The 17,230-nt window shown below is 45.2% G+C and overlaps 1 protein-coding gene across 22 annotated transcripts in view; it reads left to right on the top strand.

Moving 5' to 3' along the window:
- LOC119374775 (uncharacterized) overlaps positions 1 to 17,230 on the top strand; it is a 236,589-nt gene that overhangs the window by 203,252 nt on the left and 16,107 nt on the right. For 5 of the 22 annotated variants that reach the window (XM_049410794.1, XM_049410792.1, XM_049410795.1 and 2 more), the window contains 5 exons: positions 1,914 to 1,981; positions 8,499 to 8,531; positions 9,202 to 9,239; positions 10,744 to 10,785; positions 16,298 to 16,460. In XM_049410794.1, the coding sequence (XP_049266751.1) occupies positions 1,922 to 1,981; positions 8,499 to 8,531; positions 9,202 to 9,239; positions 10,744 to 10,785; positions 16,298 to 16,460 (336 nt within the window). In that variant the 5' untranslated portion in view covers positions 1,914 to 1,921. The remainder of the gene's footprint in view (positions 1 to 1,913; positions 1,982 to 8,498; positions 8,532 to 9,201; positions 9,240 to 10,743; positions 10,786 to 16,297; positions 16,461 to 17,230) is intronic. The other 17 variants (XM_049410803.1, XM_049410791.1, XM_049410802.1 and 14 more) reach the window with 9 other exon arrangements.

Genomic DNA, 17,230 nt, shown 5'->3' with positions numbered 1-17,230 from the left:
ATTTCGCGTAATCGATGGCACAAGCTCGCAATCCGGTGAGAATTAGGAATGACGAGGTTTATAAACGAACGCTATGCACGTTCCTCGTACAACTCCGGAATTACAAATGCCGATTTTTAAGTCTGCGTGGTAATGAAGTCAGCAATGTCAAAAATGTCAAGAACAATGTCAAAAATGGCTATGGCAGCCACCTAGCCTCCCACTGTAAAAAATGCGCATGCACACCCAAGTTCGGGGAAACTAGTTTTTTGACGTTCGCAAAATTCAAATAAGATGTCGTCTGTTCCTCTGTCCTTGTCTATATTTTGCGCTGTTTATACACCCCAAGCATGAACCACCAACTAGCCCAACTTTCGCTATTATTGTAAGAAAGAGAAATCGTAGAAGCTTATTTTATGAATAAAGCTGGAGATAAGAGTGTCAGCGCGGCGCCACTTAGTTTAACTACTCGAGAGATGTTTTCTCGATTAACACCTGTTAGTATAGCAGTATGCATGTCCGCAATCATTGATTATTTGTGGCGTTTTTTGTCTGACAAGGCGTTTTTGGTGGCATAGCTATAAGTGGCGAATTTTCAATAAACATTCAGTTGGCAGTACAGCGCTAGTCCTGTTGTGTGTGTTCCTATTTTTGTCGTCGTTCTTTTTCGCGTTGCTTTCAGTTTTCGCATCATGACCCGACTCGACCAAACCTACAAATTGTTGCTTAATCAGGTTTACTAAAAGTTTGCCGTGCAATTTTACATGAAGGCGCGGTAAATGCAGCAAATATACCTTAGGTATGCTGTGTTGTGAAGTTCATTAATTATGCATTTGCTTGCATTTTTTATCAAGCACATTACAAACCACATAGTCACTGCAGACCCAGTGTGTAGTAAAATGCCTGAATATAGGCTCAGTGTGTTGCGGTATATTGCAGTACTTGACTGGCGTGGCATACCCGTTGGTCACTCATGCACAAGAAGACTCACAGGGTCTCTTATGCATGCGCCTAGGACGACTCGATGGCGAAATCTATATTGTTGTCTTTATTCTCAGTCGATGTTATCTACGACGTCACAGTAACGTCACAATGATGATTTCATCTATCACTCGTGTTGAAAACGCCGACGTCGCAGGTCAAGTTGCTCGTTTGATGCGGCATCTAAGCATTTCGCCCTAATAGTATTATCTAAGCGTTACAACATGCGGCCTGCAGCCCGTATATTAATTTTTTCATACACCGTGTGGTGGCGAAGGTAGTATGAAAGCTGAGTGGCTCAAGCTATCCTATGTTTTAAAGGAGGGGGCTAAAATTTTGGATATATATCACAGCAAGCCGAAGAAAACGAGCTTAAGAGACGTGAGTTTCACATGGAAGCTTTGCAGGTAAATCATCGTGCTGCCAAGAGTGGGGACGCGGGTTCGATTCCCGTACATGGGCGTCTAAAATTTCACCGTCATCAAAATGCAGCCTCAAAGGCCGGTATTCGATCACAAATGTAAAAAGAGATCTCTTTCTATGAACGCTTTTTTCGATTTCGTGCTGGTGAAAGTACACACTCCGTAGGACGTGCAAAACCGAGAGGGGGAATAGTACACACCGGGAAATTCCGGCTCAGGGAAAGTTTGGCATGCGTTTCGGTGGTCCCAGGATGCGTCCTTGAACGGACCGTTCGATATGCTGAAGAGTGGTAGAAAGGAGACTCCATGTCGATACCGCTCCAAAGGGACGTTCTAAACACGCCACACCCTACAATTGAATTCTATGTTTAGCTATGCCTTAGCAAATGCTAAAAGAGATTCATTGACCGTTGGCTCCATTGGTCACCCACCTGGACAGAGTGAAATAGTGTCGAGATTTTTCCTGAATTTACCATGTAGTAGAAGTGAACATTACGAGATGAAAATTTGTGTGGAATTTGTGTTCTCCAGATTTTTGAATGGGTTTATTTCCAACAGTTATTCAGCCATGTAGCATGGAACCTTCTCTGAACGATCACGTGAGTATCACATAAAACCACTCCGAACACCATTTTGCGTACAGCTTGAAGAAGGCATTCGCTGCCTTGTCCAACTGCTAAGGGCATTTAGATATCGATGTTTAACAACAGCTTTAACACGCGCTCTAGAAAAAATTCGAAATAGCTGTTGCGGTGGCTCAGTGGTTATGGTGCTCGGATCCTCATTCGAACGACCTGGGTCCGATTCCAGCCACGGCGGTCGCACTTCTATGGACGCAAAGTGTTGGAGGCCTGTGTACTGTGCGATGTTAGTACATGTTGGAGAACCACAGGTGATCGAACTTATCCGGCGCCCTCCACTACGACGTCCCCCTCATAGGCTGAATCGATCTAGGACGCCAGCACCCATAAACCAACCAAATTTTTTGGCGATGCGCGGACGCACTTATTACAGCGAAATCTGCTATGAGATCATTTCACCGGCCGTTTTTGGCGCCGTAGTTGTCCGCCGCCGCCGGTGTCCGTAACCAGTATCGCTCGAAATAAGAAAAAGAAAACGAAATAAGAAAAAAATTCCAGGTTGGAACGAGGTTCCAACCTGGGCTCTCTGCGTGGGAGCCCAGTATTAAACCTCTGAGCCATGCCGGTGCTTGAAACTGCTTTGCAAAAAGGTCCTATACAGGCTTCATGTCGAGAAGGAACCACATTAGCATATGCAATATAGCGTGGTAGAAGAGTAAAATAAGCACCAAGCGTCGCACAACGCGAATTCTGTAACCAGACGTCACACAATGCGAATTGCGCGACGAGTAGGTTGTTGAATGCTTCCAACCCATTACAAAGGGCTCTGCCATAGTTTTTCATCGTCATCAGGCACAGCATCAACAAAGTGCGTATAATGCCTTACATGCGTTTAGCAGGTACCAACGCTCTCCGTAGAATGACGAAAAATGGCACAGTGCCTGCTGCCCTACTTCTCAAAAATTACAATGACCTATAGCGTAGTGGGTTCCTCGCAAGTGCACATGTATTGGTTGCCAAGGAAGACCATAAGCGCATGATCCACTTCCTCGGAGTCTCAGTAAGATTACAACGATTTATAGCGTAGTGGGTTCCTCGCAAGTGCACTTGTATTGGTTGCCAAGGAAGCCCATAAGCGCATGATCCATTTCCTCGGGGTCTCAGTAAAGTTCTTCGCCCCACTCCCCCCCGTCTCTCTCCCACGTCAACGTATGTTATACAGCATGACGGGAGAGGGAAATAGTGACCGGGCGTCACCCAATGCAAATTACATAACTGGTGGGCCGTTTAAAGATTCCAACCCATTACAAAGGGCTGAGCCATAATTCTTCATCGTCATCAGTCGTCGCGTCAACAAACTGCACATAATGCCTTACAGACGTGTAGCTGGTGCCTCGCTTCTCCGCATAATGACAAATAATGGCTTAGTAGGTGCTTCCAAACTTCACAAAAATTGTGATTTATGGCGTAGTGGGTACCTTTCTAGTGTACTTGTATCGTAGCCCCAAGAGAGCTTAACGGGCTCTAGAAACGACGCTCTGCCAGCTTTCGCTGTGACTGTGCTGCGGCTTCAGCGCAGGCCTGGCGTTTTTTTCATACACTTGCATTGGTCTTGTGAAAACGTATCTCAAATTTCCATTGAAGCGTGGAGCAAAAACCTTCCCCTTGCTCGCGCATGCGCTATGTATCAAAATTACAACACTCTGAAAACAATGCTACGTTCTACTTTTCCAGCATTTCTTTTTTTTTTCCGGGAAACGCGCTTACGAAGCTGTGAATGATTCATGCAGCTCTAAAGATGAAGACGAAAGCAACCAAGAGTGCACGGGACGAGCGCTCTATATTCCTTCCGTCTTGGTCTTTAGCGCGTCATCACTCATGCATGCATTCCAACTAGCCCAACTTTCCATTCTACTGAAGCGGTGAACCTGGTTGCTAAACCTCTGAGGTGCTATTTCTTATGTGTGCGTTGAACTTTTGCTGTTGTGACACTTCATGAATTTTCCCTTTAACGTCACAACACATCGAGTGCCCCGATCGTTTTAACCTTTCAGTAATAGGGCGAGTGTGCATCTATGAGATTCAAGAATTTTTCTGCAGAGTTTTCATTAAGTTTAGTGTACTGAGCTCTTGATGCATTCATGTATAGGTTTCCCTAAAGAGGATATATAAAGAGGTAGCAATGAATGAATGAATGAATGAATGAATGAATGAATGAATGAATGAATGAATGAATGAATGAATTACTTAATTTAGTACGCCTCGCTGCAGCAGTGGTTACAGTGATCGGCTGCTGATCAGAATGTCGCGGACTCGATCCCGGCCGCGGCGGTCGCGTTTCGATGGAGGCGAAATGCTCTAGCCCCTTGTACTGTGCGAAGTTAGCGCAAGTTAAAGAGTACCAGGTGGTCGAAATTGCCGGAGCCCACCACTACGGCGTCTCTCATAATCATGTAGTGGTCTTAACCCCAGATATTATTATTATTATTATTATTATTATTATTATTATTATTATTATTATTATTATTATTATTATTATTATTATTATTATTATTATTATTATTAAAATAAATAATTTATTTCTTCATTGATATTGCCCTACAGGCCCCAGAGGAGCATTGGCTAGGGAAGATTACAGAAAAAAGACAAAAAATAAAGCATAAAAGGAACTACATCGAAGGAGAAACAAAAAAAAAAAACTCACAGTTTCGCCTCAACGGCGAAGCAATGAATGCGATAGCAATAAATTGTAATGTAACGCGAAGAGCGGAAAGCAGCTCGAAATTGCCAGCGCATCGCTCGAGCCCAAAGGACGCACGAAAAGAACGCACACAGGACGAGCGCGAACTAATGCGTCACAGCTCGACACTTGAAGCGCACTGCTCAAACATAAAGCAGGACGCACGAAACGAACGAACAGGTACACACAAGACGAGCGAGAACTAATTGTCATAGTTGTTATTTATTTCTGTTTGAACAGCGCGCTCCTTTCGCAAACGCGGCCGCTGCAGTGAGAGAAGCGAAGCACCCCCCCGGGCGAGATAAACGCACGAAAGCTGCCACGCCCTGTAGAGCGAAGAGCAACGGCGTTCGCAGGAGCGGGGCGACGATCTTTAAAGCGCGCCACACGCGCGCACGTCGCGCCATATATGTGTCCACTAAGAAAGCATGCTGAATTACATGGTGTATATAAATAGCTCGCCGTTAGCAGGTTGAAAGACGGTGCTGTCGTGGCCTAACGTCTAACGCGGCGGCCTGCAAAGCGAGAGGTCGCCCGTTCGATTCCGCGCGTCGGAAAAATTTCTGAATTATTTTTCTTTCTGGCTTTTCTATATATATACATGCTTATACATATACGGTGAATGACGGCGACGGGGACGGACATTTTCCAGCCGAGACTGTCCATATAATTGCTATCGCAATAAAAATTGTAACAAGGGTAGAACCTCTATTGAAATGGATAGAGTTGCGGGACGGCCGTGCCATTCGACAGCATCGGTGCACTCTTTGATTGCTCTCCGGCCTGTAAAGCACTGCTTTTGCAATACAAATCAGTTGGTAGTCAGCGTTGTGTCCTGTGTGTTTCATTTTGCCGTGGCCTTTGCTTTCTAGCAATCTTATTTGTACTGTATGAATGCGTTGTACGCGTGGTGCAAAAGAAATGCGAAAAGATATGATAATTGTTCGGGTTTTACGTCCCAAAACCACGATATGTCTACGTGGGACGCCGTAGTGGAGGGCTCGAAGAGTTTTGACCATCTGCTGTTCTTTAACGTGCACATAAATCTAAGTACATGGGCCTCTAGCATTTTGCCTCTATCGAAATGCGGCCGCAACGGCGGAAATTCGATCACAATTGAAAACAATAGAGCTCTTTCGATCAAGGCATTGTTGACTTTCGTGGTGGTGAAATAGAACACTCAGCAGAGCGTGTAAAGCCGACAGGGAGAATTGTATGCACCGGGGAAATTCCGGCTTAGCGAAAATTTGATGGCAAGCATGCCTTACGGTGATCGCGCGATGTGCCTTTTAAAGTGCCGTGCATTATGCTGACGAATAGAAGAAAGGAGACGCCATAGCGATGCCGCTCGAAAACGACGTTCTAAAAACACCGGGCTATACAATCGAAGTCTGTGCTTCGCACTCCCTTGGTAACTCCCAAAGGAGATTCATTGCCCGTTAGCTCCGTCGGTCATCCCCATTCATAGCGTGGAATGCTGTCGAGTTTTTCCCTTAATTTATCATTCTTGAGGGTGGTGGTGGTGATGTTGCAGCAGGCGGGGTTAGCCTGGCCTGCATGGCCGGCAATTGTTCCGCCTGAGCATCTCCTGAATTGTAGGGGTATGTCACCAAGTGTTGAACAGCCCAGTGTCTCGCAGGTAGACCAACAAAATTCGTTGCACGCTTCTCCTCGTTGCCGCTGGCCCTTCAGGAAAGATGACGTCTTCAAATGTCCGGTGGCTATGACAACATTTTACAGCGAAAGCTGTTATGAGATCATTTCACCGGCCGTTTTTGGCGCCGTAGTTGTCCGCCGCCGCCGCCGCCGCCGGTGTCCGTAACCAGTATCGGTCGAAATAAGAAACGAAATAAGAAAAAAACTCCAGGATGGAACGAGGTTCGAACCTGGGCCCTCTGCGTGGGAGCCCAGTATTCAACCTCTGAGCCATTCCGGTGCTTGGAACTGCTATGCAAAAAGGTCCTATACAGACTTCATGTAGGGAAGGAACCACATTAGCATATACAATATAGCGTGGTGGAGAGTAAAGTAAGCACCGAGCGTCGCGCAAAGCGTCGCACAACGCGAATTCTGTAACCAGGCGTCACACAATGCTAATTGCGCAATGAGTAGGTTGTTGAATGCTTCCAACCCATTACAAAGGACTCTGCCATGATTCTTCATCGTCGTCAGGCACAGCATCAACAAAGTGCGCATAATGCCTTACATGCGTTTAGCAGGTACCACGGCTCTTCGTAGAATGACGAAAAATGGCCCAGTGCCAGCTGCCCTACTTCTCAAACATTACAATGATTTATAGCGTAGTGGGTTCCTCGCAAGTGCACTTGTAGTGGTTGCCAAGGAAGCCCATAAGCGCATGATCCATTTCCTCGGGGTCTCAGATAAATTACGGTGATTTAGAGCGTAGTGGGTTTCTCGCAAGTGCACTTGTATTGGTTGCCAAGGAAGCCCATAAGCGGATGTTCCATTTCCTCGGGGTCTCAGTAAAATTACAATGATTTAGAGCGTAGTGGGTTCCTCGCAAGTGCACTTGTATTGGTTGCCAATGAAGCCCATAAGCGCATGATCCATTTCCTCGGGGTCTCAGATAAATTACGGTGATTTAGAGCGTAGTGGGTTTCTCGCAAGTGCACTTGTATTGGTTGCCAAGGAAGCCCATAAGCGGATGTTCCATTTACTTGGGGTCTCAGTAAAGTTCTTCACCCCACCCCGTCTCTCTCTCACGGCAACGTATGTTATACAGCATGACGGGAGAGGGAAATAGCAACCGGGCGTCACCCACTGCAAATTACATAACTGCTGGGCCGTTTAAAGATTCCAACCCATTACAAAGGGCTGAGCCATAATTCTTCATCGTCATCAGTCGCCGCGTCAACAAAGTGCACATAATGCCTTACAAACGTGCGGCTGGTGCCTCGCTTCTCCGCAGAATGACGAATAATGGCTTAGTAGGTGCTTCCCAACTTCACAAAAATTGTGATTTATGGTGTAGTGGGTATCTTTCTAGTGTACTTGTATTGTAGCCCCAAGAGAGCTGATAACGGGCTCTAGAAACGCCGCTCTTCCAGCTTTCGCTGTGACTGTGCTGCGGTTTCAGCGCAGGCCTGGCGTTTTTTTGCAAGGTGCGGACCATCGCTGCTCTTTCCACATCAAACTGTGAGCAAAGCCAAATAAAATGTTCAATGTCCCCGATGTCACCGCAGAAGGCACATAACGGGGAAGCGTACCGCCCAGTCTTGAATGACCAAGCCGGGGTGTATGCGGATCCGGTTCTTATGCGGTACAACAGCGTTGCTTGTTCACGAGAAAGTCCCTGGATTACACATGCTTGGTGTGGAAACTTGTATATCGCTTTGAAATGATTGCGTATCGCATCTTTGTTGTTCTGGTAATCTTTAGGAGTTCTTACTGTTGGAACAGATGTCCGCGCTTCGCATGCAAGGGCATCAGCCTTTTCATTGCCTTCAATGCCAACGTGGGATGGGATCCACTGAAACTTTATATTGAAGTTCTTACCAAGAAGGTGTTTAATTAGCGCCAGGGATTGCCTGGTGAACTTTTCTTGAGGTAGGCCACAACGGTAGAAAGCGCTGCAATCACCGCGGCTTTGCGAAAATTGCGATCCTTTTCTGCACTAGATGTTGTAGTGCTGACGGACTCCGAGTCGGCGCTACAAAGACTGCATCGTGGCCTACCTCAAGATCATTCTTGAGAAGTGAACGTTATGAGTTGAAATATTTGTGGCATTTGCTGTCTCTAGATTTTTGAATGGGTATATTTCCGGCACTTTTCCAGCTATACAGCAAGACAGCTTTTATGAAGGAAGACGTGAGTACCCTGTAAAACTACTCCGAACGCCATTTTGCGTAGAGCTTGAACAAGGCATTTGTTACCTTATCCCGCCGCTAATGACATTTTAACGTCGATGTTTACCAAGACCTTTAGGATGTGATTTAGACCAAATCTGAAATAGCTGCAGCACTGGACTGACCCGAACTACGCGGGTTCGATCCTCTGACGGTGGTCGCACTTCTATGGAGGTGAAGTGTTAGAGGCCCGTGTACTGTGCAATGTTAGCACACGTTAAAGAACCACAGGTGGCCGAACTTATACGGCGTCCTCCCCTACGACGTCTCTCATAGACTGTGTCGCTCTAGGACGCTAGCACCCATAAACCAACGAACTCTTTGGCGATCAGTAATCAGAGGCACTGACGCACTTAATTCATACACGTGCATCGGCCTTCGTGAAGAAGTATCTGAAATTTCCATTGAAGCTTGGAGCGATAACCTTTCCTTTACTCGCGCATGCGCTATCTCTGAAAAATACGTCACTCTGAAAACAATGCTATATTGCACATTTTCTGCATTTTTTTCCCCGGGAAACGCGCTTACGAAACGCTGAACCTGGTTACTAAACATCTGAAGTGTTATTTTTCATGTGCGCGTTGAACTTTAGCTGTACCGACACTTCATAAATTTTCCCTTTAACGTCATAGCAGACCGACTGCCCCGATCATTTTAACCTTTCAATAAGGTGCGTATAGCATGTTATGAGATTCGAGAATTTTGGTGCACAGATTTTATTAGTTTCGGGTACTAAATTATTGATGCATTCATGTGAAAGTTTTCCTAAACAGAAATATATATATATATATATATATATATATATATATATATATATATAATATATGAATTTGTTAAATTATTCATTCGTATTACCCTAAGGCCCGAGGGGAGCATTGTGTAGGGGGATTACATAAAAATGGCAATAGATAAAGCATAAAAGGACCTGCATGGAAGGAAAAACAAATAATTTTGTAACAAGGGTGGATGCTTGGCTTTGTTGGTGCGACATATCCATATCGTTAAGCGTGGAACTGAAACGACAAGGACGAGACAAGGAGTTAGCACTCGTGTGTGTTACTTTCTGTCCCAAGCCCGTCCTTTTAGTTGCGCGCTTAACAATATTTAGCAATTTCTACAAATAAATGTAGTAAAAGCCAAAACGAAAACAAAACGAAAAGCATCCTTATACAAAGTCAAGAGAAAGTATAAACTTGCAGTCGGTGGCGATATTTGACAAGATGTTGTAGGGACACAGTATCATGTGGATGGTTAGTCCATAGTGCGATGGCGCGACAAAGCTGAATTGCTGAATGAATGTGTGCGGCGCAATATGCGTTTGAAAGTGAGATTATTGTGAAGTTAACTAGGTGCACGTGAAGGAATTTCAATAAACACACGACTGGTCCACGGGTTATAGTAGTATTTATCAAAGAGGCATAAAAGGGGGAAATCCAAGTTAGTAAGGGAAACATCATGTTTAATTTGGGTAATGCTAGAATCACGATTATAATCAGAAGTTATGACGGGGGCTGCACGATTTTCGATGGATTACATTTGTTGTGGAGACGAGATCAATGAAGGATATCCCAGTTGTGGTCGTACAACTGGTTGCTCATACGCCTATTAGTTTTGAAACTCTGTAATGGACAAGCTTTAAATATGTGCATTTTCTTAAGTTAACCCAACGAACTTTGTCAAAGGTATTGCAACCAGTTAAAAATAATGCGTTCAATACGCTTCAACAGCGGCTCTGCGCATTGCTAGGATCTTTATCATCGTGACCTGTAGGAAATTAATATCGAAGGCAATGTCCTGTATTTCAAATAGGTGGCTAGGTAAGGATTGAGACAAAAAAAAATATCGGTAATATTACGCACGTTAAAGTAAGCAGCAATGATTAGCTTGTTATTTGTGGCGTATCTTTTTTTTCTAGAAGAGCCAAATTCAGAAACCGAAACTTCATGGGAAAGTTCATGGGAACGTAAAGCACGCCTAACTGTCGTTCACTTGTAAAACCTATGTATTCAAGGTGGGGCAACTGAAAGCATAGGTGGCGTCCACAATTTCTTCGATGTAGGCGACCGTGGTGCCTTTGTTCACGTGCTTATATACTCTTTGCTGAAATTTGTGAGCATTACTGTTGCTTTCTCTCCCCGCATCTCGGCTACGCCTCTTGGGACGCAAATATCGAGGTTGACGAACTGGTGCTGGTTGCCTTCAACGACGCCTTCCAGGTATGCTTATTTCTAAGTGCCGACGGAAATGATAACGCCGGAGTGAGGGGAAATGGTGACCTGCTCTTCCAGCACATTATGTTCTCGAAATGTCGATATGTATGCATCTGCTGAAAGTGGAAAGCTAAGCATATTCAAAAGCAGACGAGATTTCTCGGGGTTGATGATGTCCTTAGTTTGTACATCGAAAGTTTTGCATGCTCACTTGTACGTTGAATACTCGTACATTAAAAAGAAAAAATAAAGTCGACTCTCTCGTATTCTGAGATTTTAGTTTAATGACAATGGATTCTACAATTGGGCTGCCCTTCCAGCACTTGTAAGGAAACATAATTTTTACCAGATAAAGCTTGGTGCTTTGGAATAAATGTTAGCAATTGTGGGAGCTGCATTTCTTTGTTAGATTAGATATGCATTGTTATTTTTCCAGGAACATAGATTGGTGAGGGAACGTAGTGCGTATTCTTGCTCTCCCCAAGCAGGGGACTTTTCCAAACCCGACATCAAACTATAAGCATCTCTCCTCGAGTGCACTGCCGCTCGAAGTATTTCTCACGCTGGTTCGGTGGCAGCAGAGATAGTCAACTCCAAAATATGCCAGAATTTAGCTGGGTCATCTCGGAACGTAAGTGTTACCGAAGCCAGTGTGTTCACGAGCTTTAGATATCACGCCATTCCTTGAGAAGGTTTTAAAAACGTCACGGTGAATGCATCTAGGCTGCACAGTATTGATTTGCGACCATACATGGCATGAGTCATGCTCATACGAAATGGTATTAATATACAGATGATGGAATTACTATGCTCGCATTTGAATTTCTGATTACACTGAATTACATGCGCAGCTAAGTTAGTACAGGATGTTAATATATTTATCCTGCTGTTGATGTAAGCGGCTTTTCTTTTAATTCTTACGTGTTGAAAACTACAGCGCTTAGTCCAGAGAATTTATCTGAGTAAACTTTACCTTAGGAGAATTTCGTGCCATATATCTTGTACAACGTGACTAACGGCTGAAACTTGTCTGTGATAGTTATGGTAAACAATTAACATTATGCCTGAGCGCAAACATTTCAAAGCGTAAAAGGTTCACATGGCAGAAAGACTTCGAACCATGTGAAGATGCAACTTCGAAAAGTACCACACGCGTAATTGCTGCTGGTTCAAAGCATGTCACCCATTACAAAGGGCATACACATTAGTGCGCGCAATCTCTTTCACACACGTAGTGGGTACACAGTTGTCCTAAATGTGCTGTTGAAGTGGGCGGAAACCTTTACCTTTAGTATAGGTATGTCGAGTGTGTGTGTGTGTGTGTGTGTGTGTGTGTGTGTGTGTGTGTGTGTGTGTTTGTGTGTGTGGCTGGCTGGCTGGCTGGCTGGCTGGCTGGCTGGCTAGCAGGGCGACTGAACATAATGACAAGCGAAACAGAGCGCGATGAGGATAAGGCCGGATATCGCTGTCGCGTTCAGCTCTTAAAGGCGAAGCTTAAGCGTACCCCATTTTTTTATAACTAAACATACACTCGGATGCTCACGCACTAGAAACAATTTCTGCCGAATATTGGGCAATTGTTAACTACTACCGAATCTCGAGAAAAACGGGGTCACCATTAGAGGTTATGCGAGCGATCTACGACCAGAAAATGAGGAATAAGAAGCAAGAAACTTTTGACGTCAACGGATTTGGCGTAACTGCATGATGTCAGTCATAGCACGTGCACTCAACAGCTTTTGATAGAAGTATTTAAATAAAACAACGGCAAAATAACTACTTTCTGTATAACATTTCCATCTGGCATAATAGTCTGAGCAGGGGCGGCGCCAGGATTTTTTTTTATTGAGGGGGGGGGGCACCCATGACACGTGGATTCCTTCAGGGGGGCAGGGAGGCTGGGAACATATGCATTGTATTTTGACTATGCTTGCTTATGAGGGGGCAAGGGGGGGGGGGGGGGGCAGGCGGAAACATTGGGGGGGGCTCCAGCCCCCCACACTCCCCACTGGCGCCGCCCCTGAGTCTGAGGGAGGAACGTATACTTGAGCTTTATGTAATACTGAAAAATAAATAAATGAAATAGAATAAATCAACGAAAGGGACAATTTTCAGAGGGGGTTCAATTCTTTGTTAGAGAGAACATAGCTTTATTGACAGATTGAAGGCAATTCGAAAAAGCTAATTGGGCACCCAGCTGGTCGATGCGTCTATTTAAATCTATTGGTCTTGAGTTTTCTTTAATTTCACTACTTCTCAAGGAGATTACTCAGCAAAAGTTGTTCAAGTGCAGTGGCCAGTTAGGTAAAGAATGGCGAATTTCCGTACTATAGAAATTCGAGCAGGCGAACTATATCTGGGCAAGTTCGATAGCAGGAGTTTGAAATTCTGAAATGAACGTAGGAAAGCTGCGACCGCTCTTATGACCACAGTTGTACTGTTGGCGTTAGGCCAATGATCCAACACAACCTCATCAGTTAATGGCCTAATATGCAATTCTTCAGTAGAGGAAATCAATTTCTGTCGTTCACGTGCCACTGGACTGAATGCGCGGCTATAGTACTGCGGCCCCTTGACCGGACCTCCCTAACTAACCATCGTCATCCATCGCTATTTTTAACACGAAAGTGTTCTATGCCGGGGTCCACCACGGCTCCGCTGACGTATTTCCGTCACAGATATGACGCTGTAAAATATAAAGACTAACAGATGGTAAAGAAAAAACTAGAACAAAAAGTTCCGTCACCGGGAGTCGAACTTACGACCCCTCGCTCCGCAGCACGCGGCGCAAAATGATTGAGGCACAGACGGCACGTTCTTCGTCATGCTAACGGCAAGCTATTTACATACACCATTTGCCAGTGGCGGTACTCACAGATCAGTGGTACATCAGCGTGTTTTCGTTATCACTAGCGAGATGGTGCGAAGGGCTCGAAGAGCATAAAGTCACTGTAACGGGAAAAGTACCGCGTTCGTTTTCTCTTCGCCGCCGCACCCTTTCGGCGGCTTCGCCACATAAATTGTCCAGCTCGCTCGCCTCGCTAGTGTCTTCCGGCCGCCGACGTGCGGCGCTTTGAAGGGGGATTCTTTTTATAGCCTCATAAAAGCGTTCAGGAACATTACGACATCCCGTATTGTTTTGACACTTCATCGCAAGCCTGTCAAGGCATCCAAGAATGCCTGGGTGCTGCGCTTTTGGGCGCAGCAACCGACGCGAAACGGGCAAAGCCCTCTTTGCTATTCCCAGCGGGAAAAAAGATGCCAAGCGGCGGGCTGTGTGGCTGCACAGAATACGGCTGTAAAAATTTGTTTCCACGACTGATGCCCCCCTTTGTGAGGTAAGCGTTTCATTGAGAATTCGCGAATGTTGCTTCGGGGAATGTGTGCGTCTCCCGCGCACTAGTGCACCTTGTTTCGCTTGGTTGACGCGGAAGGTTCATGCACAATAACAATGCCGGGCAGCTCTTAATTATGTTTGGCGTGAAAGTGACGCCTTTCGGCTCACATATAACTATCAGCGCGCCATAAAATCTGACTGCTACAGGTTGGTATAGCGTGACGTGACTGTATGACAACATATATAGAAAGTGGTAACATGAAAATAAAGACACGCATGTCATGTAAGGCATGATTTACATGCCATGCTCATGGTGCACTCGCGGCCGGTTCACTGGCTTGATAAGCGCCAAAATCGGTACTGCGTGACGTGACTGTGTGACGAACATAGATACAAGCTGATAACATGAAAATAATGGTACGCATGTCATCTAAGGCACGATTTACATGTTACCACCTGTCACTAACGTTTGTCATACAGAAATATCTCGTCATATCAGTTTTGGTATACATGCATTTCATTAAACGACCGCGAGCGCCCCGAGACCATGTCATGTAAATCGTGTTTTACATGGCATGACTGTCATTATTTCCACGTTATAACCAGTAAATTATGTTCGCCATACACTCTCGTCACGCCATACCAATTTTGGTGTGCATCAAGCTAGCGAAGCGCCCGTGAGCGCACCATTAGCGTGGCATGTTAATCATACCGCACATGACGTGCATGTCATTATTTTCATGCTGTCACCTGTTATTTATATTCGTCATACAGTCATGTTATGCCATACCAAATTCGCTGTACATCCTAATAACTAAACGGCCAGGAGAGCACAATGTCGTGGGCGGCTAGATAGATAGATAGATAGATAGATAGATAGATAGATAGATAGATAGATAGATAGATAGATAGATAGATAGATAGATAGATAGATAGATAGATAGATAGATAGATAGATAGATAGATAGATAGATACGTTCAAAGTCACAGAAGTTTGCTAAGAAATGCTTCGCATTTATTAAATGCATAGAGCCGAGCGAGTAAATGTCGCGCAGTTCGCATTTCTTCATCGCGTTACAACGCGCACGTGCGCGTACAGGCAAGTTAGAACTGCCGCTGTTTCTTTCCTAATCAGTTAGAGAACAACGGTATGCTTCATTCGGGACTGCAAAAGCGCACGCAATGCGTAAAGCATGCGTTACTCCGCGTGAAATCAACACCGCGGCGCCGCAGCTTCGGCCGCGCTGGACCAAATATGGCGGCGGACAGGACGGTCGCGGCACTTTTTCTCGTTCTAGTTACTTTAGAAGAGTGCGCTTTAAAGATCGTCGCCCCACGCGCCGCGATGAGTGCGCGCCTCTACAGGGCGTGGTCGCTCGAGCGCGCGCTTATCTCGTGATGGCGATGGTTTGTTACGTCTTGTGCTCTCACCGCAAGTTTGCGTTGAGAGCAGGAAGGTCACTTCGCTCACTGCAGCGGCAGCTTTTGCGAAAGGAGCGCGCTGCTCGCTCAAGAATAAGTTACAACAGCGACAGTTCGCGCTGATCCTGTGTATGTTCGTTCCGTGCGTCCTTTCTGCTTGAGCAGCGCATTGCAAGTTTCGAGCTGCTTGCCGTTCGCGTGACATTACAATTTGTTGCTATAGCATTCATTCCTTCGCCCTTGGGGCGAAAGAATGCCCATCAAACGCTCAACTACGTCTGTGAAGACACGTTTCACTTTCGTGTTAGACCGATTTCTATGAAAGAGGGATCAGCCATGTTTTCCTTCCCTTTCCCCTCCCCCGGTGTAGAGTAGCAGGCTAGAGCATGCTAGCGCTCAGGCCGAAGTCTCTGCCTTTCTGTAAATAAACCTCTCTCTCTGAAATGAGCGCTAAAACAGGACAATAGTGAAAGAGGCACCTATGAAAATGAATCGCTGTGATCAACTCATGATTACAATAGCAAGAGGGAACACGGGGTGGAAATGTGTGAGCGAAGCAATGCATCAAGAAAACATAGCGTAGTGCTTAGAAGTCATATTTTTTCCCACGTGGATAAAGAGCAAAAAATAAAAGGAACGAAAGCACGTTTCAGCTTGTAGATGACGAAAGAAATGCTACACAGACGTCAGCGTTTTCAGTGCCGCATCTTTCATAAATGGCTCGGCCGTGTGCTAAAATGCAGTCATTGTCGCTTTCAGGGTACAGGTGATGACGATGAGAAACTTTCAGTTTGTTGTCATGGCCATGCTGTTAGCATGCCGAATCACGAGCGCCGAGGACAGTGAGACGCAGGCCGATGGAGGAGAAACACAAAATAAACCAGAAACACCAGAAAAAAAACAAACCGTTGATATTGCGGGCGTAAGTACCGTACTTGACTTTCGGAGTGATTACGTATTTATCCGATGCATGTTGCATGTAATCCTAAAGAAAACGGCCTGATGTGAACCTACAAAATATGTAATCAAGATTCGTTTCCTGCCGTTTCGTTCATAGAAATGTCAAATTTTTGCATGTGCTTGCATTTAACGTCTCGCAAGGTGACAATAACGAGAGGTAGAATTTTAAGGGGTATGAGTACAGCGAGTTGAATAGTGCTCTGATATTGTGGCTGCATTTGCTTGATGTTTCCGTTGTCCATTCTCAATGTTTGGTTTCGTTGGCCTGACTGATCTATTATTAAGTAACATACTGAAGTATCGCGAATAGCAGATATCTTTCTGGGCACACCCTCACACGGCGGACCGTTGCAGGATACGTAAGTGGAGCCGTTCACAAATGCACGGCCGCATGTTATCATCAGGTTAACGTAAAACTACCGGGCTAATCAGAGAAGCGGTGCACATTACAAGCACATACCATGCTTGTGTCAGCAAAACTTAGCATTATTGAATAAAATATTCGCGTATTGCGCATTTAGTAGGCGCCATGCAAGCGAGTGAGCGCTGGTATTTTTTTAAAGCGTCGTTAACGAGGATGCTTTGCTAATTCTGAAAATTTATTTCGTTTCAGTTTCAGTTTATTTTTGTATGTTTGTCACTGGAAACTTTTAGGGGGGGTGGGGGCTGTAGTAACCTTTTTTTTCACGAACGGTTATCCATGATAAAGACGTAGTCCGCCGCGGTGGAGTA

Source organism: Rhipicephalus sanguineus, chromosome 11 (genome assembly GCF_013339695.2).
Source record: "Rhipicephalus sanguineus isolate Rsan-2018 chromosome 11, BIME_Rsan_1.4, whole genome shotgun sequence".
Lineage (NCBI taxonomy): Eukaryota > Metazoa > Arthropoda > Arachnida > Ixodida > Ixodidae > Rhipicephalus > Rhipicephalus sanguineus.
This window is presented reverse-complemented; position numbering and strand designations above follow the sequence as displayed.